A 26,404-nucleotide genomic window follows, 5' to 3' on the forward strand; every position below is an offset into this window, starting at 1 on the left:
GCCGGTCGGCGCCTTAACCTTCAACCCACTCTCTACAAATTTATTGTTCTGGGTTCGTTGGGCCTGTAACCAATCTCTTTTGGGCTTAGGCTACAAAAATCGACCCTACAATTGGCGCCGTTTGTGGGAAGGATTAGCGTGCCGGCCGGCACAACAGGCAACGGTTCTGAGTAATCATTCTATGAAAGATTGATGGTGATAAAAAAAAATAAAAAAAATTCGAGACAGATGATTCAACAGCAAAGAAAGAGAACTCGATATTATTTCATAAAAAAGAAAAAATTAAAGATTACAATCAGAGGCTCAGGCAGGCGTGCATTACAACTATTCCTACCAGCTAGTTCTACAATCAGAGGCCCAGGTGGACCCTACAATTCCCTAAAACTAGCTAGAGGGAAGTGTCAACCCGTGCTTTTATTGGCATCAAGAGAATGGGAGAACTTGACACTAAAAGCAGGGAAGGGGGAGGGCCAGCTTGTTTCAAGGCCACCAACAACTCCTTTCTCGTTGCGGCGGAGCTTGAACAAAGTGAGGAGTAGATGCAGGCGCACCGGGACACCCTCCCTCATGATGTTCCCTTGATTCTCTCCAGCCCTCACGAGCGCTGGCCGTTGGAGACGGCAGCGCTCGGGCACCATCCATGACGTGAACTCACACATCTCCTCCGTCGGGGGTGCGCTCCGAGGAGAGACATTAGGTACTCCAACGACATCCCTCCGGGCCACCATGCATGGCGCCATCGGGGTTACGCCTAAACTCTGCCGCACCGGAAGCCCAGTGGGGGCTGCGGCCATAATGGCTCTTGGCACGGATGCCCTCACACCAGCCCAAGACCGCCCCATATCTACTGACTCCAGTCACAATTCTGGCGAGGTTATCAAAGGAGCTGAAGGGGTGTGTTCTTTCTGTTTGTGTTAGGAGGTTCATGGTGTGTGGAGAAACCTTTCCCCCTGAAGAGCCTTATATAGGGGATAAATGTTAGTGAGAATTAATTCACGCAGAATTCGAAAAGAGAGTTGTCAACAGTGCTAATTATGAGGCCATCGAATTCCAAGGGGGCCGTAGACTGTTGGATTTATGCTAATTCACGAGGACATTAATGAGGGCACGTCTCGCGCACCGAAACGTCAAGCACGGAACACGAACGGCCAAGGGACGCTTCGTAAGTGAAGAAATGGGGGCTCGAGCTGGATGCGAGGTTAACACCACATGTGAGATCAAAGTCCGACTCAAGGAAGAATCATCTCCAGTAGAGCGGTCCGAAGACAAACCCCTACTTACAGAGAAATGAAAGCGTTAGACAGAACCAAGGCACTGCATGGTCCTCGGACTCAGGCCTATGGGGAAACTACTCGCTCCTCTACACCTGGGTACTAGACAGAACCAAGGTATTGCATGGTCCTCGGACTCAAACCTATGGGGAAACTAGATACTTACAGAGAAATGAAAGCGTTAGACAGAACCAAGGCATTGCATGGTCCTCGGACTCAGGCCTATGGGGAAACCACTCGCTCCTCTACGCCTGGGTACTAGACAGAACCAAGGTATTGCATGGTCCTCGGACTCAAACCTATGGGGAAACTAGGTACTTACAGAGAAATGAAAGCGTTAGACAGAACCAAGGCACTGCATGGTCCTCGGACTCAGGCCTATGGGGAAACTACTCGCTCCTCTATGCCTGGGTACTAGACAGAACCAAGGTATTGCATGGTCCTCAGACTCAAACTTATGGGGAAACTACCCGCTCAATCAGACCATTGTGCCGAACAGAACAGGGGCGTTGCATAGCCCTCGGACTTAGGCCCACAAGGAGGCCAACCACAGAACATCCCAAGTTAGGAAAGGACCAAGCACCACAGGGCCCTTGAGACGCAAGAGAGCTGCCCATGCATACGTTCACTCGCCTTATCACCGTTATTGGGGCAACTAACCGACATACAATTCAAGCTAAAGTCATACAGATCTAAGGAAGAAAGGAAAAACGGGCAGCGTGTACACAAACAAACAACTCAAATGAAGGGAAATCAAATTTGCATTACAACCAGAGTTCGTAAAAATTGCATGGTAAGAGTCACAGTACATAGAAGAGAAGTATTACAAAATAAAATGACAACGTGAAAGCAGGACGAGCCGAGACGCCGGGGAGCCTACTCCTCTTGCTCAGGCCGAACAGAGGCAACCCCTGACCCCTTCGAGCCCCGGCCTGAGGGGATAGTCTGCGGGGGCACGGCGAGAGCAGTTACTTCCTCGGTGGTGGGGGCTGGATCATCGGAAGGGATCTCCACTATCTCTGGGGGCACCTCCTCACTTGAATGCTCCCCCAGTTCAGCTGCCCGCACTTCTTCAGTAATCTCCCCAACCTCAGGGTCCTCAGGGGCGGCTTCACAGATTGCGGGGGGATAATACACGTTCTCCGCCTTCCACAGGTCAGACGTAGCCTCCACCCCAGCTTGTTTGAGGGCCTCAGCCCAGACCTGGGAACAATATCTCCTACACACTCCCGAGACTTGAGCCTTGTAGTCAGCCTTACTGCAGCCACCCCATCAGCGTAGGCTGAGGCTTTGGTCTCCTCCTTGGCACGCTCGGCCATCACCTTGCCATGATCAGTCTCGTCCTTGGCCCGCAGGGCCTGGCCCCTGGCCCATTCCGCTGCCCTCTGATTCCCCTTGGCCTTAGCCACGTTAGCCCGCATGTCAGTAATCAGATCCCTCGCGATCCGCAATTGCTCCTCCGCCTCACGTAGGCGCGTTGTTTGCTCAGTAGCCTGGGTCTGGGCGCCCTTAAGACCAGACAGCGCATTATCCCGCTCACTGGTCACCTCCTTCAAAGCCTGTCGAGCCTTGACGAGATCAGCTTCAGAATTTTTCAGAGTATTGGTGGCCTGGTATCGCCAGTCGCGCTCCTTTTTAAGGGCCTCATTCTGGTCGTTTGTAGCCCCCTCCAACGCAAAGATAGCTTGGACGGCCTGTCAAAATGACCAATGTGCGATGAACCCCATAAAAGGAAAAGAGTGGGAAAAGAATTGAGGTTATAGCCCTTACCATCCCCACATATCGCTTAAGGCTGAGGAAGACCTGCTTGCTCGTCAATGAGTCAAGCTCAGCCATGTCCGCTGGGAGCAGCAACCTCCTCTCCAATGCGTCTGCCACGCGCGTACCCTCGCCCTCGTTGAAATCCCTAAGAGAGGCGTTATCCCTCAATGGCTCCCCGCGGAGCATCGAGGCTGGGAGCCAGGCGTCAGCCCCGGAAAAGGTGGTGTCGGCGACCTACCTATCCGGACTCCTTCCACCTATCTTAAGCTGCTTGGATGGCCGCAGAGCAGTGTCCTCCTCCTGTGAGGACACCGTCCTATCCCCTACGATCCTTTTACCCTTATCTTTCTTCTTCTTAGGACTAGCAGGCACGGACCCAGAGGGCGAGCGCGTCTGAGAAGGAGAAGGAGGAAACTTTTGCCGAGCGGAAGTCGACTTAGCCTTCGAAGGAGGAGTATGAGTTTTCTGTTGGGACTCCCCCGGCTGGCCCTCAAGCAGGTCCAACAACTTGGTGGTGGGTTTCCTCTTGTAACCCATTAGCGACCGAAGAGGGGTTTCTGAAACAAGGAGGTTTGCTTCGCTCAAATTGGGATCACCTAAGTCCCCGGGAGGATCCTCAGACTGATCAAGATAAGCGAAAACTTCAAACGCGTCCCCTCCCTCCTCTGGAGCTTCCTCGGCGGCCTCAGTAAATAGTTGGGAAGAAGAGGGGACGGCTAATGTGACAGCTTCCTGGTCGGAGGGTTCCTCGGGGATTGAAAATCCGTCCTCGGTCACAGTAATCTTCTGAAGCCGAGGATCGTTGGCGAGGATGACGTGCTTCGGAACTGGGAACGATCTCTGGGCAGGTGTATAACCCAAAATTAGGTGGGCGGCCCTAACCTGATTGTCGTCCTCGTTTACGTACACTGGCACCCTCAGCACCTTTTGCAAATCTTCTCGGTTGACCAGATGGAAATGACGCTGAAAGGCGTGCGGATCTGCAAATGGAAAGCACCACCGCATTAGTAAAGAGAGAAAAAAGAAGAAAGGGGGTAAGGAAAAAAGACAAGAGCTTGAAACCCTATGTCTCCCGCTACCCCACCTGGCGTTCCCTATGTTGTTGGGCAGTGAAGGCCATCGTGCCACTCCCCAGACACAATAAGGAAATCCTCATAGAACCCCTTGCTGGACTCGGGGAGGCACTGAATGAGCCGCACCCTGTCGTCCCTCGTTTTCGGGTAATACGACTTGCCTTTAAGAAGCTGAAGATTGTAACACCAGTTCACGTCATGGTGGGTCAACCTCAGCCCCATCTTCTCGTTCAGGGCGTCCACACAGCCCAAAATCCTAAAGACATTTATCCCGCACTGGGTGGGGGCCAATCGAAAGTGCATGAGGTAACCCCTCATCACCGGCCCCATGGGGATCGTCATCCCCCCTTCAAGGAAGGCGACTACGGGAATTACCACCTCGCCCTCCTGTCTGTATATGTGCCACTCCCCGTCCTCACAATGTCTCAGATTCACATTGCCAGGAATTTTATAGTCGGAGATGAATTTCTCCATCGCCTCCTCAGTATCGACGTATTTCTTAAACCTACCCATCCCAGTAGATGCCTAAAAGAGCTAAGAAAGAACAGGCGAAACAGAAAAAAGGGTAGCAAGAAAGGACCAAAGAGAGAGCGACTTACAGGAAAGAGAAAGGGCTCATCAGACAGGCTTTTGTGCTGAAGGTGCTAGTTAGGGTGTGTCTGAACTCGGGAATGGCGCACGAATATCCTCGATTACAAATGAGGAACAGGGAGAGGCGGTTCGTACGGGTATTTATACCCCAAATTGAGGAGCCATGCTGGTTTTCTTGCTCATAAATGCCAGATGAATCTCCACCGTTGGATGGATAACTCCTTGTTGGACGTGGGGAGCACAGAGTTGCTTGGATTTAATGATGGACACGTTACGTGCTCCGAAGCGCCAGCGACGTGCCCTTGGCAGGTGAATGGGCCCCAGCACTAACGAGGGGTGGGGGGGGGGGGATGAGGCCGAGGATGTCAAAATCCTCCTCCCCGCCCAAGGATGCGTGCAGCAAGATTTTGAGGGGCTATTGTGGGGCCAGGAAATCGTACAGCCACGGCCCACTCTAAGCCAGGCTCAAATGGCCCAATCCGCGGAGGGATGACTACCCAAGGCCAATTTGGGGAGCAAACCCTCCTTTGGATCCGCGCCGAGGATCCCCTCGTCCTCGGCATACTAAGGATAACTATAGGGGAGGGGGGATAGACCCAGAGTCAGTTGTCACCTCAACACTTAATACGTCCATCAACCCTTCTGGTCGCATTAATGGGGATGCAACCCCCAGGCAGGGCTACATCAATCAGGGTGAACCACTTGAGCACAGATTCGACCTCTGATGGGACAGGCGGCCAGAGGAGAGGTCAATGAACGATCAACAGGAAGAGGAAGAGAGTAGTATATAAGAGAGACAAGCAAAATGTAGAAGGGGGCTTTTGGGGGGAGTGAAAAGGGGGAAAAAAGCCTCCTCGGCCGTGGGTCGAGGAGCATCTCCTAGTTGTAAATTGTTCCAAGTGTTTCTTCAATAAGAGAAAAAGATGTTCAGGCTTCTTAGACGCCGGTCGACGCCTTAACCTTCAACCCACTCTCTACAAATTTATTGTTCTGGGTTCGTTGGGCCTGTAACCAATCTCTTTTGGGCTTAGGCTACAAAAATCGACCATACAATAAATATTGTTAATAAACTTTTGTAAACAACACATACATTTAGAAAATAATATGGTGTTTTTATACAATTCTATTTATCAAATGGACTATATTCTTCTGTTTGTAAACTTTCTTTTGAAACTTCTAGTTCTAGTAGACATTTATAATTTGAAAATATATACAAATAGAAAAAAGACATCTACATTATAAAATTATAATATGACTAAAATAAATTAGATTTTAAATCATACTACAGTATAACCTAATAACCTAATTTATTAAAAGCATTATTGTTTTTTGTTTTGTTTTGTTTTTGTTTTTGTTTTTGTTGTTTTTTTTAAACAAGGATTCAAATCTCTTCAAGTATCTAATTATTCTCTCAGGCATATGTAGTCCTCCTGTTTCACACATATTAGGTTATTACATGGAGGAATCTCATAGGAGTGGCTCCAAAATGTTGACAAGAGGTTTTGAACCTAAGATCTCATTAATATCATGAAGCCTTAGGAATCACTTAGCCATCCCCATGGGGTTATCAAAGGCACTATTGTAGTTTCACTTAACAGTAGAATCACCCAATAACCTCAACCTTCATAAGTAAATATGGATTCACCTAAAATCGAATTATTACTATATTTTTTCTCATCAATTGTATATAAATCATAATTTATAAAGAATATTTATTTGTCTTGGATGTGATTTGTGAGAATAAGTTTAGGGGTAAAAGGAAAAAAAAAAAAAAATCACATATCCCAACAATATCTGATGTAATTTGAAATTGACTATTTTTAAGGACAAACTTAGATACAGTTCGGTGAGTATTATATCAACCAATGTCCAATGAGCCAAATGGTTGAATTTAATTGTCCCGGTGGAATATAGCATCTTTTGCATTGCATTGATCAATCTAGTTATGTGGTTAAATTTAATTAGAGAATCTAAAGTATAACATCTAAGAAATTGTACCTACATTTTGCTATTTGTTTAATACCATATCAATAATACCACTGGGCCTGTTGGCCCAAGTGGTACCCGGTCTCCTTAGTGACCTTCAACTTAGCGGTTCGAGCCCCTGCATAAACAATTACCCAGCAAAAAAAAAAAAAAAAACCATATCAATAAGAGAGATGCTATGTCTACAATAATTTTACAACATTTTTACAACAAAATCACATGTGGTTAGTTGTTATTGGTTCAAATTTGAAACTAACACTAAGATTACTTTTTTGCCCCAACAATAACAACCAATAACAACCTGCCACTTAGGATTTGTTGTAAAAATGTTGTAGACATATCATTTCTCTATCAATAATTGATTTTTTTATTTCTTTCTTTTGGTTGAGATATACGTCTATAATGGAATTTGAGTTGTGTAAACAAGTGCACGACTAATTTGCAAGTGGCACTATCCATGCACTAATTATAGTAGAGGATGCTTTATTGTTTTAATTAAAAGAACCACACATATCTAGGTCAAAGTTAGAAAGATTTGATTCTCAAAAAAAAAAAAATTAGAAAGATTTGATTAAAGATTTGGAGAAATTTAAGGATACAAAGACAATATGAATAAGTGCAGTATCTACTAATACATGGGTTATCTGAGATACAAAGATTCCTCTACTGTTTTATAAAGTATTTTTGTTTTCCTTTTAAAATAATGTACAACTGTATGAATAATCCATATTCCATTACTTTGATTTTCTTTCCCCCAGCTGAAGAATCCATATTCCATACTTTGAATTGACCTTAAAAAGAAGGTCGTGTCATTCAATCTTTTGCACAAATGAGTTCAATGCAAGGCATATTTTGTCTTATATATTTCTTTGCACAAATATTAGTGATGGTATCCAAATTCCAAATCAAATTCCCTTTAGAAAAAGAAATAATAATTTCACTGCTTTGCTTGTCATACACAACCACAGTTGCGTGTTCCTCCATTGAATTGTATGATCCAAAGTAATAAAAATTGGATTCTTGGGTCTCTCTTTGGCCATGAATCTTCAATCCCATTGTTCTACAGTCAAAAATTGTTTAATTACAAAAAAAAAGAAAAGGAACCCCATTCTTTACAAGCATGAAAGACACATTCAAAGCCAAATAATTTATAAAATGAAATTGATTTAAGCACGGTACATGAACAAGGCATAGAATTGTGATCTATATATTTGTCCCCATTGACTTAAAATTATCTAACATATACTCTAAGTAAAGACTTGGGCTTGGACGGCTCATTTGACATACAAATGGGGGTGGGGGACTAGTGCTTGTCAAGTGCAAATGATAGCTCCACCTATCTCTTTGTCCACTTGATGAGGAAAACTAGTATAATAATTGACATATTGGAAGTGGAAAAGAGGATATTGGAGACTATAAAGAAAAAGTTTTATGACCATAAAATTTTTCATGACTTCTTGCCACAACTATAACTTGACAAAGTGTAATTGGTGAAGAAAAAATGGTGGGTCTATATGTAAGCAATGATTAATCACTTACAGTTTGTCACGTCAAAATTATAACAAAAAAATTTATAAAATTATTTGTGGTACTAGAACTACTCGACTACAAATGTAAATCTTCCTACCCTTTGAGCTGGTCTTAGATGAAAGGAAAGGACCAGAGGGAGAGCATTACAAGGATATTCTTTTTTTTTCCCCAAGTGCTGTGGGCGGCACAAGGCAAAAACCAATAGATGTAAAGAAAGACTTTTTGTGCCATACACGTTAAGATGTACTGTTATTTGATGCCTTTTGTTTTATTCTTTCCCAAAACGCATAATGCAAGGAGACATTTTAATACATATTCAACTTCTGTATATAGCTATATTTCATGATCACATTATAGGTGTACTTTAGGAAAAAACTCATGTTAAGTTGTTATTTCAAAATTTGTTTCTTATAAGGAATAAAAGTTATGGTTAATGGGTGCTCTTAGCACATTTGTTAATAAACTATTTAAAAAAATTTTAATATCATTTTTATGAAAAATATAAAAAGTTATCAAAAAATTCAGGCATTTTTTCCCCATAAAATAGTTCTAAATTAATACTCTTTAGGTCATCAATTAATTTTTTCCAAGAAAAAAAAAAAGGATAATTGTCATATATTGTTTAAGAGAGTGTATTATATATAATCTAACTTGCTTCACTTTATCTTAAAAGTTAGTATTGCCTTTTAAGTCGAGTTTGTGGTGTATCTTTGTGTTGGAACCTCATTTTCTCTCCCATGTGCATGTTTATTTCTTAAAAAAAAAAGTATTAATGTTCAACTCCAATTGATTCAAAATTCCAACAACTAATTCTAATGTGTTCCTTTTCATATCGTAATATGATAAACATAGTTGGTACACAAATACTTGGGAATTTTTTTTTTTATTTCTTCAAAATTTTGCATTTTTTTCCCTCAAGTGATTTGGTAGGTGAAGAAAGTTAGTTCCAATCATTTAAAATATTGAGTCAATATTTTATATTTTAAAAGAAAAAAAAGTAAGGGAACCACTTCATTGGAAAACATAAGACTTGAAAAAAAAATTTTGCTTTCATAGTGCAGGTTTCTGCGTTGGTGCGCGATATTTTGAAACGAAATCATTATGTGGGTTCCTTTTCTAATGAATCTAGTCACATATAATTTTCACAGCTCTAAATCGATTCAATGTCAACTAAGATGTCAACTATGCATATTAAAAATTGTGTCAATGATAAAAGTCTAAATTAATAATTTAATACTGTATCGAAAACCATTTTTGTTTGTCAAGGATTTCAGGGAAATTAAATATTTTGGTATGGATTAATATTACTGTACTGTTCTGGGTTACCACTAGATATATAATATATATGGGCAAGACTTAGGTACAGTACTTAAATGCTATTCCTTAAGTTTCATTTTTAAGATTCTGTTATGTGGATTTTTTCTCATGGGATGAAACTTTATTTTTTAATTAAGTATCCACATGTCAGAATCTTAAGAGAGGAATCTAAGAAATTGTACCTAAAGTATTATACTTCAGTTTTATCCAATATATATATATATATATATATTTGTTTGTATTTGCGTCATATGTATGTATTTGTGTATTTATTAATTTATATGTTATAATTTATAAAATGAAATTGATTTAAGCACGGTACATGAACAAGGCATAGAATTGTGATCTATATATTTGTCCCCATTGACTTAAAATTATCTAACATATACTCTAAGTAAAGACTTGGGCTTGGACGGCTCATTTGACATACAAATGGGGGTGGGGGACTAGTGCTTGTCAAGTGCAAATGATAGCTCCACCTATCTCTTTGTCCACTTGATGAGGAAAACTAGTATAATAATTGACATATTGGAAGTGGAAAAGAGGATATTGGAGACTATAAAGAAAAAGTTTTATGGCCACAAAATTTTTCACGACTTCTTGCTACAACTATAACCTGACAAAGTTTAATTGGTGAAAAAAAATGGTGGGTCTATATGTAAGCAATGATTAATCACTTACAGTTTGTCACGTCAAAATTGTAACAAAAAAATTTATAAAATTATTTGTGGTACTAGAACTACTCGACTACAAATGTAAATCTTCCTACCCTTTGAGCTGGTCTTAGATGAAAGGAAAGGACCAGAGAGAGAGCATTAAAAGGATATTCTTTTTTTTTTCCCCAAGTGCTGTGGGCGGCACAAGGCAAAAACCAATAGATGTAAAGAAAGACTTTTTGTGCCATACACGTTAAGATGTACTGTTATTTGATGCCTTTTGTTTTATTCTTTCCCAAAACGCATAATGCAAGGAGACATTTTAATACATATTCAACTTCTGTATATAGCTATATTTCATGATCACATTATAGGTGTACTTTAGGAAAAAACTCATGTTAAGTTGTTATTTCAAAATTTGTTTCTTATAAGGAATAAAAGTTTTGGTTAATGGGTGCTCTTAGGACATTTGTTAATAAACTATTTAAAAAAAGTTTTAATATCATTTTTATCAAAAATATAAAAAGTTATCAAAAAATTCAGGCATTTTTTCCCCATAAAATAGTTCTAAATTAATACTCTTTAGGTCATCAATTAATTTTTTCTAAGAAAAAAAAAAGGATAATTGTCATATATTGTTTAAGAGAGTGTATTGTATATAATCTAACTTGCTTCACCTTATCTTAAAAGTTAGTATTGCCTTTTAAGTAGAGTTTGTGGTGTATCTTTGTGTTGGAACCTCATTTTCTCTCCCATGTGCATGTTTATTTCTTTAAAAAAAAAAGTATTAATGTTCAACTCCAATTGATTCAAAATTCCAACAACTAATTCTAATGTGTTCCTTTTCATATCGTAATATGATAAACATAGTTGGTACACAAATACTTGGGAATTTTTTTTTTTTATTTCTTCAAAATTTTGCATTTTTTTCCCTCAAGTGATTTGGTAGGTGAAGAAAGTTAGTTCCAATCATTTAAAATATTGAGTCAATATTTTATATTTTAAAAGAAAAAAAAGTAAGGGAACCACTTCATTGGAAAACATAAGACTTGAAAAAAAAAAATTTGCTTTCATAGTGCAGGTTTCTGCGTTGGTGCGCGATATTTTGAAACGAAATCATTATGTGGGTTCCTTTTCTAATGAATCTAGTCACATATAATTTTCACAGCTCTAAATTGATTCAATGTCAACTAAGATGTCAACTATGCATATTAAAAATTGTGTCAATGATAAAAGTCTAAATTAATAATTTAATACTGTATCGAAAACCATTTTTGTTTGTCAAGGATTTCAGGGAAATTAAATATTTTGGTATGGATTAATATTACTGTACTGTTCTGGGTTACCACTAGATATATAATATATATGGGCAAGACTTAGGTACAGTACTTAAATGCTGTTCCTTAATTTTCATTTTTAAAATTCTGTTATGTAGATTTTTTCTCATGGGATGAAACTTTATTTTTTAATTAAGTATCCATATGTTAGAATCTTAAGAGAGGAATCTAAGGAATTGTACCTAAAGTATTGTACTTCAGTTTTATCCAATATATATATATATATTTGTTTGTATTTGCGTCATATGTATTTATTTGTGTATTTATTAATTTATATGTTTGTAAACATAGAATTTAAAATCCACGTTTTTAAAAGCCCAAATATTAGTCTAAGTTTAATAGCACAAGCTTTCTCAATAATAAAAAATTTTAATAGCATAAATATATATGTGTGTATATATATATATATATTGCGAAGATAATAAAATAAATATTAATACTGGCTGAAACACTTGAGAAACTTTCGATACAATTTAATATTTTCGGTATGTTTCATAGGGGTATCGGTTTAATGGCCAGCTGGTAAGACCGATACCGACAAATTGACAATATTTACCTCTTTGCTGATGAACCTATGTAAAAGTAGTTTTGCTCTAATTACAATTTACTTGCTTTTTTTTTTTCTTTTCTTTTTTTAATAATTCAATAATTACAATAATGTGAGAGGGGGAGATTTGAATTATAGTTTTCCTAATAAAGGAGAAAAAGTTATAACATTGAGCTATAAGACTCTTGATCACAAAAACTTACCACCTTAACAATGGTTTGATCTCTAATTCGGGTGGTACCTCCCGCACTCTCCAAAGGAAAGAGTTTGGGATCATTATTATGGGGGGGGGGGGGAACCCTTATCAAATTGTAAATTTTTTTTGGGTGTTTTTGTTGTTTTTTTTTTTTTTTTTTTTTTTTTTTTTTTTTTTTGTATACATAGTATTGTTCTTCTTTTGAGGCCGAGGAGGAAAAAAAAAAAAAAACAAATACGAGGAATTCGTTCTTATTATGCTACAATTTCATCCAACCTAGTTGAGATATCAAAAAGGTCCCACTTTCATGTGTACATATAGTATGGACTACAGTTGAAGATAAGGTCATAAGCCATAACCATTCAATGCATTTGCATTATATCTTTCGATGCATCCACAGCCCCTTTCATGACCATATTGGAGATTTGCGGGACCCTTAATATATATTCTCAGGTCCATAGAACATTATAATGTGGTGCCCGACACATTTTTTTGTGTGTGGATATATCTCTCTTAAAAACAACGGATTATATTAGCCAAATTGTCATTTATGTGGGTTAGAATGTTCTTCATAAAAGGGTTACATGAAAATGAACGATTTATGTGGGTTAGAATGTTCTTCATAAAAAGGTTAATGAAAATGAACGAGGGCAAAGAATAATACAATTTGTGATAGGCTTTTATAATTTTCATATTCTGTTTTAATAGTACGTTTGACTGGAAAGAAGTCTAGAATTAACTAGAATGGAATTTATAGACAAGAGAGATAAGCAAAACTAGCCAGACCATTAGTTTTGGAGATCAATACAAGCACACAACGAAGATAAATGTATATTCTCTTTTGGATTTTTGTTATTTTGCTTTCTTATCTTGTTGGGTAACCCTATTTTGATTGATGCCCTTCAAGGCTTATCATTATCATAGACCCAAAAAGTAGGATTTGACTTATGTGAGAGTTCATTGTGAAATGTCTACATGTTGGGGTGCCCCTCACATATTTGTTTCTTAGTTCAATAATTATATCACAACTCCTATATTTTTAGTAGCATTCAATGACACTTTGAGGGATTATGATGGGTTATTTAAATCTATTGGTCCATGATTACTCATTTTGCCAGAAAAGGTAGTCAAGGTTAAAACTTGACAGATTTTATTCTCTTGAAAGATAGGATTTTTGGGGTAGTAAATATTTTTCAAAACAGTGCTTGGTGTTGGAGGAAGATCTCGAGGCTTAGAGAGATTGTTAAGCCTCTTGTAAAGTTTGCTGTAGCAAGATATTTTGTGGCATGATTGGATGAAATCTTATACCAGAGGCACGTGCACATGACAATTTATGGTGATGCAAGTAACCTTAATGCAAAGGTTTTCTAGCGTATTATTAAAGAAAATTTGGATATGGAAGCCTGCTCAATCTGAAGATTTAGTTCCAATTCAGAGTAAAGCTTGATTTGGTGTTATTGGAAGTGGAAAGACCAATTTGCGTTAACTCTGAAACAGTGAAATATACTTGTGTAGTCATTTCTCAAGCTTTCCTTGGCCGGTTGGTAATTCGAAATAGTTTGAATACTAAGGATAGAATGCTACAATGGGGTTTCAAAAGGGATGTAAATTTTGCTTTAGCAGAAACATATTAGAAAGCAGAGATCACATCTTCTTCCGATGCCCTTCTCTAAAAGGATTTGGATTCTGGAAGAGTATCATGCTCTGGTGTCATAAGTTGAATTGGGATGAAATAATAGCTTGAAGTGGGTCTGATTTGAGTGGGAAAAGTCTGCTATATGTGGTCGATATGTTTGCTCTGTGTAGTGTTATACATCACATATGGCAGCAAAGAAATGTTGTGATCCATTGTGATAAGATCTTGACTAAGTAAAGGGAAAGCTCAAAAGGTTTCTGCAACTGTTGTCAACAGAGCAGTTTGTTGTGCAGGGGGTCTATCTCTAATTGTATTTGAGAAGTGAGACTATTTGTATTAGCTAATGTTAAAATTGTACGTGTTTTCTCCTTAAGCTGATTTGTGTAGTAAATTGTAGAGTCCTAGATTGGAGTTTTGAAAAGTGAGTGTCCTGTTGGATGTACGGACTTGTGAAATAATTGATAGTCATTTACATTTGGCAAGGAAAAGGTGAGAAGAAAATGTCATATTGCCATTGGAATGAGCTATGTGTTCCTAAACTTAACTAAAGCCATATACATTAGCAATTTAGCAGATGCGAACAGGCACAGCTTAAGTTTCAGAGACCATTTCTAAAACGTCAGAGCCAAAACTAAGTTGTTTACATGTGGTGCATTACTGACAGGCCACAGATGTATTAATGTGCTAGAAGTATGAAGCCAAATGTACTAGTTCTTAGCTCAATTTTTTTTCACAAATGTTATTAACAAAATGCAAAACTAATGCCCTATTTCAAGTGTAAGAATCTATAGGAAAAAGTTCTGCAATTCGAAGTCCAGTTTCTATGTTTTATATGTCTTAGAAAAGAGAGCTGGGGTGAGCTAAAGACCTAGGCTGAGAAAATGACTAAACTTCGTGTGTAAGCTCTTTCATTCACCATCCAAAGGTGGTGATCTTTCACTATTGCATAAGATTACAACATGTACATGATGCACTGAGTAAACAAAAATTAAACATTGTAGACCATCCCTACCTCCAGAGTAGATGCATGCGGTAGACTAAATGCATAGGAGGCTACCCTGCTGTTCCTACGCAGAAACTCATACCCATAGTTTATTACAAGCTTCTTTATCATGCTAGATCCTTGCTTTGCTTTCATGTATGACTGCCCCAATATGTAAGCTATCCCAGCTTCCCTAGCTTCCATCAGCTCCCGTAATTCTTCCCTCACACTTGTGTCAATGTTCGGGCTCTCTGGCACAATAAATCTTACCTTTTTTCTTCGCTGCATCACCGGTGGTGATCTTATCTCCTGAACTTCTGATGTGCCAACTGTCTCTGTGCTGTTGATGTCGTGTTCGCTGATTTGAATCCCATCTTCATGGGTAGAACACGTCCCGACCACTGCCATTTTATCTTCATCCTTCTCTAATTCTTCAATTGTTCCATTGGTTCCAATGCTACCGGAGCGTATAAACTCTGCTATACTACATACAAGGTCCTTCTCAAACTCCATGTCATCCTTGTGAACGTCACGATATCCATATCGTACAATGCACCTGTATATCCTGTACTCTTTAGGGCCAATGCGCCCAACTAGAAAGCGTTCCTCAGGTCTAACATGTGGGATTGGGACAGATTTGATGCAGACAAAAACCAGGACTTGGTGGAAGGCAGGAAGGTTGGTGACAAAGTGCGAAAAGATTGCAGGGATGCCAGACACAAGCTCAGTGTGTATGACACCAATGCCATTGACTCGTACAATGCCTAGGCTGGGACCAAGGTTGTAAAAGATTGCAGGGATGCCAGACACAAGCTCAGTGTGTATGACACCAATGCCATTGACTCGTACAATGCCTAGGCTGGGACCAAGGTTGAGTAGCCAATTGATGGAGACCTTGTTTTGCACATCAAATTCATACCTCTTGAGCGTGCCATAGTGCCAAACGTGCATGACAATTAGGAAGACAAATGCAAGGGCAATGGGGACCCAGGCTCCTTCGCGAAACTTGATGAGAGAAGCTGAGAAGTAGAGAGCTTCGATTGTTCCAAAAAAGACTACGAAGCAAAATGCAAGCAAGACACTCTGATGCCAACATAGGACAATGACAAGAGACATTAAGCAGGTGGTGACCAACATGACAGTGATAACTGCCAAACCTGTTTCACACAAAGCATTAGGTTAAGGATTTCTGCTGAAGCAGTGAAAGATAAGGTGGAATCCCAAACGATATTCCAAATGAAAACGATTGCTCTTTTGACAAACAAATAGGTTCTAATGGTGGATTCTAATTGTTGAAAAGTATTAAAGCAAAATCTCAATTTGAAATAAGCAAAATCCTTTTGGTGAACTTTTTCTGGAAATAGGATCTATTCTTGACCCAACAACTTACAATTATTGTCATACCTGATGCATTACCCAGGCGCTTTGTGTCTCTGAAACCAATGGTAACAGCCAAGCATAACAGCATCAAGATCCAGTTGATCTCAGGGATATAAATCTGACCGTGGATTTTGGATGAGGTGTGGACTAATTTCACTTTTGGGAAGCAACCCAGAGCAGAGCATTGCTTAATAATTGAGAAAGTTCCAGTGATGATGGCCTGGCTTCCCACCACTGCAGCAAGTATGGCTATCACCAGAACAGGCCATCTTAATTTTTCTGGAAGAATAAGCATGGGCCATTTCTGATTAGCAGAGAACCTTCCTGTAATCCAAATTATATAATGTTCACTAACAGGTCAAGATACATACCGGGTACAGACACATAAAATCCAATTCGGTGAATTTGGATTTCAGGACTATGATGCATAGACAGATAGGCAGCTTGCCCCATATATGCAAGAATCAATGCCGGATAAACCACAGACGTGAAAGCAATCTGCAGAAAATTGTATATTTATTAGAACTGCAGTTGTTCTCATAATGGCATTAGCATGGATACAAATAAGAGACCTTATTCATTTCTCACAACCTGCAAGTTTAATAATTATAATATTAATTTAAAAAAAATAATGAGTTCTTACAAATGTTTAAGAATTTCACATTATGCTTATGCATCAATTTAGTCTGTACATCTTACCATGAGCACTGTTTTTGTAAGGTGATTTCTCAAATGGCATAAATTATTGCTCTCTCTCTCTCTCTCTCTCTCTCTCTCTCTCTCTCTCACTCTCTCATTGCACTTCACCTTTGAGGATGCTCCACTTTAAAATTTTAGTTAATGCCCTTGATCTTGTAGACCACCATCCTCTAAGAGCTCAATGGCTCATTTGATTTTTATTTGTTTAAAGAATTCTCATGTTAGGAGATGTATAGATGGAATCCAGACACAATGGAAAACCAACAACCATCAGATCCCTATCAGATCAGTCGCTCATGTTTTGAGAGATAGAAACATTTAACCAAAATTGCGAGAAGTTTCTTTCAACAAGGAAATTTTTGTAAAATCTTTAGCATAGGTGTGTGCAGAAAGAGCAAGAGAAATATGAGGAAATTCACAAGGAAAAAGAAGAGAGATCACCACCTATGGCTTTCTTATATATTTAAAATCTAACATGTGTTTACAGTGCCAACGGTAGGTCTAAATTGGATCAACATACTAATAGCGTATATAGTGAACCCAAAGCTACCAATATAACCTATTTGCTCCAAAATCAGATTTAGCCACTACTACAAAGATTGGTAAAGCAAAATTGTTGGCTAGACATCTTCCACATTGATTTCCAGAGCTATATAATATTCTTAATTCATTAACACAATTTATGATCCATGACACAATAAGAGAGAATCAAAATTAACTTCATCATAGGTACTGAATGATTGCCCTGCATTGCATTGATGGATTTATCAGAAAATGGTCCCATATAGCCAACATACATCAGCCAGCCAGATACTGACGTGGCTAACCAATATGCCTTGAAGTTACTCTGCTTTGTGGTTTGCAGGAAAACTGTGATCAAGGCAGCATTCAAGGGGAGAAGAAAAGAAGGGGGGAGGGGAATTTACATTTCAAAGGATATGAGAAGTAAAAAAGAAAAACACAGGCTTATAAAAGGGTTGATACTACTGTACAAAGTCCAATCTCAACAACATTGCAAAATGTCATAAACTTGAAGCTCATATGCTACAAGGTCCATTTGTTGACATAATAAGCCATGCCAAGTTAATTAGATAGGGTGGTGTAGTTTATAAATTGAGTTGTTAAATGACATACCTGGATCGACAATTGCGAAAAGTGTCCAAGATCAGCAAACATGGCTTCAGAACCTGGAAAGAGAAAATGGGTATTAAGAAAACAAACAAACGAACTACTTTGCTAGTAATGGCAACAGAATCAAAGTTAACCATCAAAAGTTCATAGTTACCTGTTATGCACAACAAAATTCCACCCAGGGACATCCAACCTCCTCTTTGAGTTTTCCTTAAAAATTGGTACATGTAATATGGAGAAAGTGCTTTATAGACATGAGGATTCCACCGAAATATATTATATATACCAATGCCACTGATGCAGAAAAGCCATGTCAAAACTACAGGAGCAAACAAAAACCCGACCCTGTGAGTGCCATAATGTTGAAGGGCAAACAAGCCTATCAGTATGGCACATGCAACTGGAACTTCTACATCTGCAAAAATTATCAAACTGTCAGGAGGAAACATGAAGATAACGGCATGCCATACAGAATAAAGGAGACAAACTAAGAGTTGCCAAATTTAATTGCCAATGCAGGCAGTTAAATAAAGGATATGGGCAAGTTAGGGACCTATAATGAAGCAAAAACTCATATTTCTTGAACCTATTTGTTCTATGAGATCAAGGGTTGTTTTTCTTTAACACTTCCATAAAAAGGGCCACTGGATCATGCCAATATATATCCCATAGATTTGCACCAGATAAATTTGTATCAACTTATATGGCCCTGTTCTATTTAGTCGAGTAGAAAATAAAATACAAATTGTCTTCTGAAGATGGGGAGAGTGGCTGATAGTTCCGATCTTGAAAACTGGCATAGTTTGAATAAAGACCAAGCTTCTCAACTTAATTAGAGTTGCATTTCTTGAGATTGAAGTCTTAACTAGTAGTGGTGGTATGACAAGAAGAACTAGCCTCCTTATCAACTTGAACCTTGTAATTGATCCACTATAAATTATGGAAGGTATTCACATCATCAGAATCTTGATATTTCAATTAAAAATTCCACTGAAATGTGTTAAAAAAGAGAGAATATTTTCTTTTATCGTATTGCTTTCTTAAATATGTCATAATCATATTACACTTTAACAGAAAGAAACACGCAATATAGTTGCAACAATATAGTGACCGAAATTACAATCTCCCAATGTCAGTTTTCCTCTCCCTCAAACCAAGATCATGATATTTGAACAAGTTCCAAGAATAGGCATATCAGCACTCAGTATGGTAACACTGAAATTTTTGAATAAAGGTCATCTCCTCGTAGTCCACTTAGCTTCTAATTAACACTGTTTTTATGTGTTGGGCTTCTACTGGCCTTAAGGCGCCAAGGCCTTGTATCGCCTGAGGCGTAAGGCGACAAAAAGGCGCTAGCCTAAGTAAAGCAAGGCGTCAAATTCTTAATATATTTATTATACATATAGAACTTAAATCATATGTACCTAGTGTATTATAGTATTATAATGAAGTGTTTTTCAATGTGTAGCATGAAGAAATTAGGTCTATCAAATTATTTCAAAATAGGATTAACATGGTTTAGGCTCTATTAGTTAGTTGTAACAATATGTTTTACAATAAGCTTCTATATAACAATAAGTCTTACAAAACAAATTTGTAAATTAATTTAATTCAATAGGTTTTATAACATGCCTTTTGAAATTAATAGTCTAAAAATAGGTTTCACAACAAACTTCTAATAAAAAATTTTAAATTAATAAAAAAAAAAAAAAAAAAAATACAAACTTCTATAAAAAATTTTAAATTATTAAAAAAAAAAAAAAAAAAAACTTGAGGCTCCCGCCTTAGCGCCTTTTTCATGGCTTAAGGTGGTCGCCTTGCTCGCCTAGGCTCTACAGGCGAGCGCCTCACTAAAGGCACCTTGCCTTCGAGCCTTTTGAGGCGCCTTAGTGGCGCCTTGCCTTGCCCGGGTGCCTAGGTGAGCGCGCAGCTCGCCTTTGACTACACTGTTCTAGATTATGCAGCCACTAAAACTCCACCCAATACCAAATTAAGCCTATGTCAGAGATAATCTATTTGTCACAAGTGTAAGTCCAACCTAATACAAGATGAAATCTAAAAGAAAGAGGCTGTCAACAAGACAAAACCAAAAACCTTCTTTTGACAGGTTTTGGTATACAGGGACTAATATCTGAAGCATGAAAATCTCTTGGGCGCCTCCTCTTCCCTTCCTTTAACTGTGAGTCAAAGACGATAGCATAGAAATTGTAGTCAACCAAGGATCTTCAGATATTCAGCATAGCTTCTCTTATACTTGGGATTCTGGTGAATGAGCTGGAACATGGATACTGTAGTGTTTCCTTTTCCCTCCCTAAACCCTTTGTAACAACTCTTAAGCTACCTTGGGGGTGGTTATGACGATGACTTCTTTTGTTTGAAAATTAATATCTCCACATCCACTCAAAGAGTAATATTTAAAGAGGAATCTATTCAAAATAGTGAAATTGGTATTCAATTTCTCCATCATCGGCGCTTGCCTAGATTGCTTCAAAATAAGGCAAAGAATTTGAATCATGGTGATGACCCACTGCTTGAGAAATTAGAGGTCTTACAAACAAGTTTTCAACCCTTTAATCTATGTGTTATTCATAATCCCCAAGGGAGATATGCAAGATTATGAGTTATATCATATATGGTAATTAAAAACAAAGGAAAGCACTTTCAATTCTCAAGAAGAAAAAAAAAGGGGGGGAAATGGAGGGGAAAAAAACAGAGAAGAAAAACTATGCTGCTCCATCCATGCAAGCCAGTTCATCATGTTATTGGTGGACATATAGTTTTGCAACCTGAATGGACAAATTACACTGCGGGCTCCACAGCACAGTCAGTCTTGAAAGAACGGGTGGGTTGACAATCATGAGTATAAACAAAAGCAATTTCCAGGATATTGAAAAGAAAGGAAATGATAATGATTGATTAATGGAAATAATAGCAGCAGCTTTAAGACCAGTAAAATGTTTGCATAATGGAAACCATGAAAAACCTGCACAACAGTTCAGACTCAAAATCTGGAAATTTTAATAGATTGTGGAAAATTTGGACTAAACAACAGAAGCTTAAAATTGACACTGCTGAAATCCACCAATTTGAATGACAAAAGATTCAATTAACAAATTATTAAAGGAGAAAATAACCCGAAAGCTATTCAACCATTAATTATACACACAGGTAGTCTCAACAAACAACTCACATATCAAATAAAAACAAAGACAAAGTCAAGATTCAAGATTCAAGATTCAAGAACCTTACATTTGTGTTGCTCTCTTGACATAGAAAACTCGAGGCCGGAAATCGCAGAAAAAACTGCACCAACCAACACAATCATGTTAGTCACAAGAAAAATTCAAACTTTAAATCAAAACCCAGAAGAACTAAAAGCACATATAATTTACCAGAAATAGCTGGTGTAAGCACACCATCACCAATAACCATGCAAGTCCCAACCAAAGCCAGCACAAGCAGAAACCTTTGCAAAACCCTGTGCCTCTCCAACATAGACTTCAAGCTTGATCCCAACCCAGTATTGCACAATTTTTTGTTGTCCTTCTTGTATTGAGAAAGTTCCTCATCTGCCAATTGGAAATTGGGGAGTGAGCTGACTCGGGCATGTCTACACAGCAACGAGTACAGAGCAAATGTCCCTCCTTCACCATTATCATCAGCTTTGAGCACAATAAAAACGTATTTAAGCAAAGGAACCAAAGTGAGTGTCCAGAACACAAAGGACAAAACACCATAAATCTCTTCATTGGTCTCTGTGTGTTGAATATCTTCGCCAGCAAATGTGCTTTGATACACGTATAAAGGTGAAGTGCTCAAATCTCCGTACACAACACCAAGACTCTGATAGGCCAAAGTCAGCACTGTCTTCCATGAATCCACCTGCAACAAAAAGACAAAACAACTTTACTACAAAAAAACACAAACTGGGTTTCGCTCAAAATGTCTGAAAAGCACAAACTTGATCAGAAATTAATGCATGTTTTATGAATATTCCTAACTCCTAAGCTCACCTTAGCACGGTTTTGATAAACCCCAGTTTCCAGATCCATGATGGGTGCTCTCAAAGACTCCAAAAACCCATTTTTTTTTCTTCGTTTGTAGTTGTGAAATTTAAGAGATTCAAGGAAGACCCATTTGCCAAAAAACACCAATTTATGTACTTATACTCAAGATTGAAAAAAACAAAACAAAAAAAAATTATTATTGTTTTGACAAAGGAGACGACTTTCCAGATCAACGATGGGTTGCAGAGAGATTTGAAAGAAAGTGATGTTTTTTTTACTGCAAATAGAAGGAATTCAATCACATCCCAGTTGATAAAAAAAACGCCTCCACCAGTTTAGTCCTTTGAAGAAGCAAGCTATAGGCTATAGCTACTCAGATAATCATATATACACACGAAATTTTTTATTCAATTATTTAAATAATAAAAAATTGTACTACTTTGTTTAATTTAAACAAAATTCCAAAAAAAAAAAAAAAAAGTTCACAGCAGGTGAACAACCATTAGAAACAGCGACATAAACCCAAAAAAAAATTAAAATTAAAAAACTGAAACAAACACGAAAAGCCACACGGCCTAAACCTTTGTAATAATCAGAGAACTTCTAGTAGTAGTAGTAGTACTACTACTACAACTACAACAACTTCACAGGATTTAGAATATTTTGTGTCACAGTTCTAGAGAGAGAGAGTGTGTGTGTGAAAGAGAAAGATGGTTTCTTTTTGTAGTTGTAGACTTGTAATAGTAGTGGTTGGTTGGTTTCGGGTTTAGGAGAGAGGGAAAGTTGTTGTTAACTTCTTTGTTTTCTTACACAACTTTGTTTGAGGTGAAGTGGTCTGAAATTCAGCAGTGAAAATAGGAGGCTGAGGATAAATATCATAATTTATACAAACCATTTGGTGGGTTGCATCGAAATTTAATGCCCCTACAGCAAAATCACTGTTTTTTTTTTTTGGATAAAATAAACTATTAAAATGTTAAGAATGGAAGACTATTTATTTTCCTTTTTATTACATTCTTTGTATGGGTTTGGTAGTGACTTTTTAGAAATGAAAATGACATGACCAAGAGGGGTAGAGAGCATAGAAGTAGACCAGGAGAATATGATCATTGTCCAAGTTTTGTATTTTGTCATGTATAACTATGTATAGGATATTTTTCAAGTCGGTACTCCTCGTGAGTGCCCTGTGGTCCATTTTGTAACTAGCCATCTATCAAATATGGCTTCTGGAAAGATGTATTAGCTTATAATTTTGAACAAATAAATCTCTTTTTTCAAAAAAAAAGAAAAAAAGAAAAAGAATGAGGACATGCGTCTTGGTTTGAGTCTAGCGTTTTAGTACACTGAATTTTTTGTGATCGTCGCACATGTTTACTTTTGACTACATGCCATTACATAATAGGTCCGACGCAGTCTAAGTTTTGTAATGTATAGTTATGTGTGGGATCTTTTTCAAATCAATACTCCTCGTGGGTGCCCCATGGTCCATTTTGTAACTAGTCATTTATCGGATATGGCTTCTAGATAGATATACTAGCTTATAAGTTTCAATAAATAAATCTCTCTTTTAAAAAAAGAAAAAAAAATGATGACATGCGTCTTGGCTTGAGTCTAGTATTCTAGTGTATTGAACTTTTTGTGATTGTGACACGTGTTTATTTTTAACTACATGTCATCACATAACAGGTCAAATGCACTCGAGGGCTTGGACTCAAGCTTTGTCAAATGTTATGTACCTAATAAATTTTACTCTTTTTTTTTCGTAATTATTGACAGTCTATTGTATAAAGTGAATCCAATAGCAAGATGTTTCAAATGTTAACCTATTGGAGGACTTACCTCTTATGTACATTTGACTTTATTTTATTAATGTAAATTTTATTTAAAAAAAGAAAAAGAAATCATGATTAGAGAAATATGATTTTTATTTAAGTTTATTACTAATACCATTTTTATTATATATCAATTACAATAGGTCATGTTAACTGCTATGGAAAAAAAAATATGTTGCAACCTAAATTTATTGGTTTAAGATTTGAGTGAGTTGACTCAATGTGGATGGAGTTGTAATAACTGACACTACTGTATTTGTGGATCTAATTCTCTCTATATAATTATTTAATAACTCTAAAGCCACATTTAATAACTCTAAAGCCACAACAATTTTCGTAACGGTTGAAATTGTAAATATTAATGGTAGATAATAAAATAGTGTTATAGGTGGGATCTAAATGAAAACCAATAACAAATCAATAGTTGTGAAAAATGTTGTGAAAATTATTGTATTTGTAATATTACCTTTTAAAAAAAAAAAATTACGTTGGTAACATTAATCTTATCTCTTAATTATTGCATTATTTTTAACCACAAAAAATAAAAATCCACTATAAAGAAATATAACTGAAGGTGTGTTTAAACGGTCAAGATTCATTATTTTCTTAACTGAAGGTTTGTTTTAGTTGATCAAAATTCATATATATATATATATATAATTTTTTTTTTAAATTTTCTTTTAAATACTGGTTTAGCGGTGATTTTCTTTAGGGATGGCAATGAGGCGGGGTGAGGCCGAAAGATGGGGTCTTCGTCCCCACTCCGCATGGTTTTATCTTGTCTCATCCCAGCCCGCTCTACATGATGGGGAAAACTTTCTCATCCTATCCCGCCCCTTGGGGCCCCGCGAAGCCCCGCCCCACCCCATGAAACTATATTTTTTGTTAATTTGCCCTACAACTAGTACAATTTTTTTAATAAAACCTATTTCATTGACAAAAATATACTTGAAATTACGACAAAATTTATCCCATCAAATCAAATCAATTTTTAGAAAAAAATTGAATAATATATCTAAGTGTTTAATAAGACAATCATGAAAAAAAAAAAAAAACTCATAGTATAACACATAACAGAATAAAGGCAGAAAACCTCATTAGGTAGAATAAAATAAGCTAATATTGATATATTTGTTTAAATAGTAGGGTTTTAGGATATAAAAAATTTACAATTATAGCCCTTAGCAACGCGGGGCGGGGTGGTGTGGGGCTAAAATCTTGCCCTATCCCCGCCCCACTACCTTTGTAGGGCGAGAAAGACTCGCGCGGGGCAAAGTGGGAATGGGCGGGTTAAGCGGGGTGGGGAAAAATTGTTATCCCGAATTTTCTTTCCCCATTTATAATTTCATATGACTTTGGAATGGAATGCGCTCCTTTTCATAATTAATAATTACAAATTTGTAATAATCTCACAATTTTCAAGGTGTAGCTTTTTTTTTTGGGAATAAAATACTATTTTGGTACTTAAATTTTATCAAAAATTTGTTTTTCGTTTCTAAATTTTAAAAAGTTCATTTTTTGTTTCTAAACTTTTGAAAAGTTTGTCTTTCGTCTTGAAATTATTGAAAATGTTTTACTTTTTGTACGTAAACTTTAAAAAATATTTTTTTTTATTCTTAAACTATTAAAAAAAAAAATTCTTTTTTTATCCTTATTTTTATTTCAAAACTATTAAAAAAATTTCTACAAAGTTTAAAGGTGAAAAAAAAATTATTAAAGTTTAGAAATGAAAAACAAACTTTTAGTAAAATTTAGAGATCAAAATGGTAATTTTTTTTTTCTTATTATTATTATTATTATGTGAGATACCCTGCTCTAGGACTTGACGTCTAGTTGAACTGATTAATTAATACTAATTTTAGAAGGAAAATGACTACCAAAATTGGAAAGTGATGTGGGATATGGTTTTCATTAGACAAGCAGTCAAGTGATACAAACTATGTTATTATTTCATCCATATTCCATAATAGATTGTGCATGCATCATGTTAATTTTATGAAAAATAGTATGAACTAGTTAAACTTACATGGGTTGCACCGTTTTGGTTATAAACCTAGAGACATATAATTTATGGAGAAACAATAGCTAATAATATCTTTAAATACTTAAATTATATACATTTTTCATTCTCCTATAAATGAAATTTGCATAAAATATTGTGTTTTTAAGCCTTAAGCAATCACCAAGACATTCTTTGAATTTAATAACTAAAAAAAATCCCAAAAAAACAGTTGAAAGTTTAGGGATAAACCAAAACCCCAAGTCCATAAATTAAGAAAAACCCAAATTTCCTAAACTTTTTAAAAAAATCCTTGCTGAATTATAATCGTGAGTACAAGAAAATTCTTGCTGAATTTTGTGATAGGTTCAAGCTTATTAGTAAAATCTGTGTCATTTAAAGTTCTCTAATTAAGTTGGATATGATATCCTTTTTTGTTTATCGTACTAAATCAGCATCGCCCAACTTGAAAT

At 37.2% G+C, this 26,404-nt stretch overlaps 1 protein-coding gene across 1 annotated transcript; it reads right to left on the reverse strand.

Annotated features, from left to right (window-relative positions):
- Positions 1–14,783: 14,783 nt before the first annotated feature.
- LOC112029906 (potassium transporter 6) lies at positions 14,784–22,551 on the reverse strand. Its single transcript, XM_065779770.1, has 9 exons — positions 22,107–22,551; positions 21,486–21,975; positions 21,343–21,396; positions 18,248–18,508; positions 18,097–18,149; positions 16,635–16,761; positions 16,288–16,542; positions 15,754–16,040; positions 14,784–15,663 (listed from the first exon to the last, which is right to left on the reverse strand). The coding sequence occupies exons 1-9, from the start codon at positions 22,143–22,145 to the stop codon at positions 14,890–14,892; spliced, it is 2,340 nt and encodes a 779-aa protein (XP_065635842.1). The 5' UTR covers positions 22,146–22,551; the 3' UTR covers positions 14,784–14,889.
- Between the last annotated feature and the right edge of the window lie 3,853 nt (positions 22,552–26,404).

The sequence above is a fragment of the Quercus suber genome, unplaced genomic scaffold (assembly GCF_002906115.3).
Source record: "Quercus suber isolate HL8 unplaced genomic scaffold, Cork oak 2.0 scaffold_217, whole genome shotgun sequence".
NCBI classification, from domain to species: Eukaryota; Viridiplantae; Streptophyta; class Magnoliopsida; order Fagales; family Fagaceae; genus Quercus; species Quercus suber.

Excerpts from the sequence above, each read along its gene's own strand:
- LOC112029906 (XM_065779770.1), bottom strand. The coding sequence starts at position 22,145 with ATGGATCTGGAAACTGGGGTTTATCAAAACCGTGCTAAG. Across the intron at positions 21,397-21,485 it reads GCTTACACCAGCTATTTCTG|TTTTTTCTGCGATTTCCGGC; the intron begins GTAAATTATATG and ends TGGTTGGTGCAG. Across the intron at positions 15,664-15,753 it reads CCATCAATTGGCTACTCAAC|CTTGGTCCCAGCCTAGGCAT; the intron begins CTTGGTCCCAGC and ends ATCTTTTACAAC.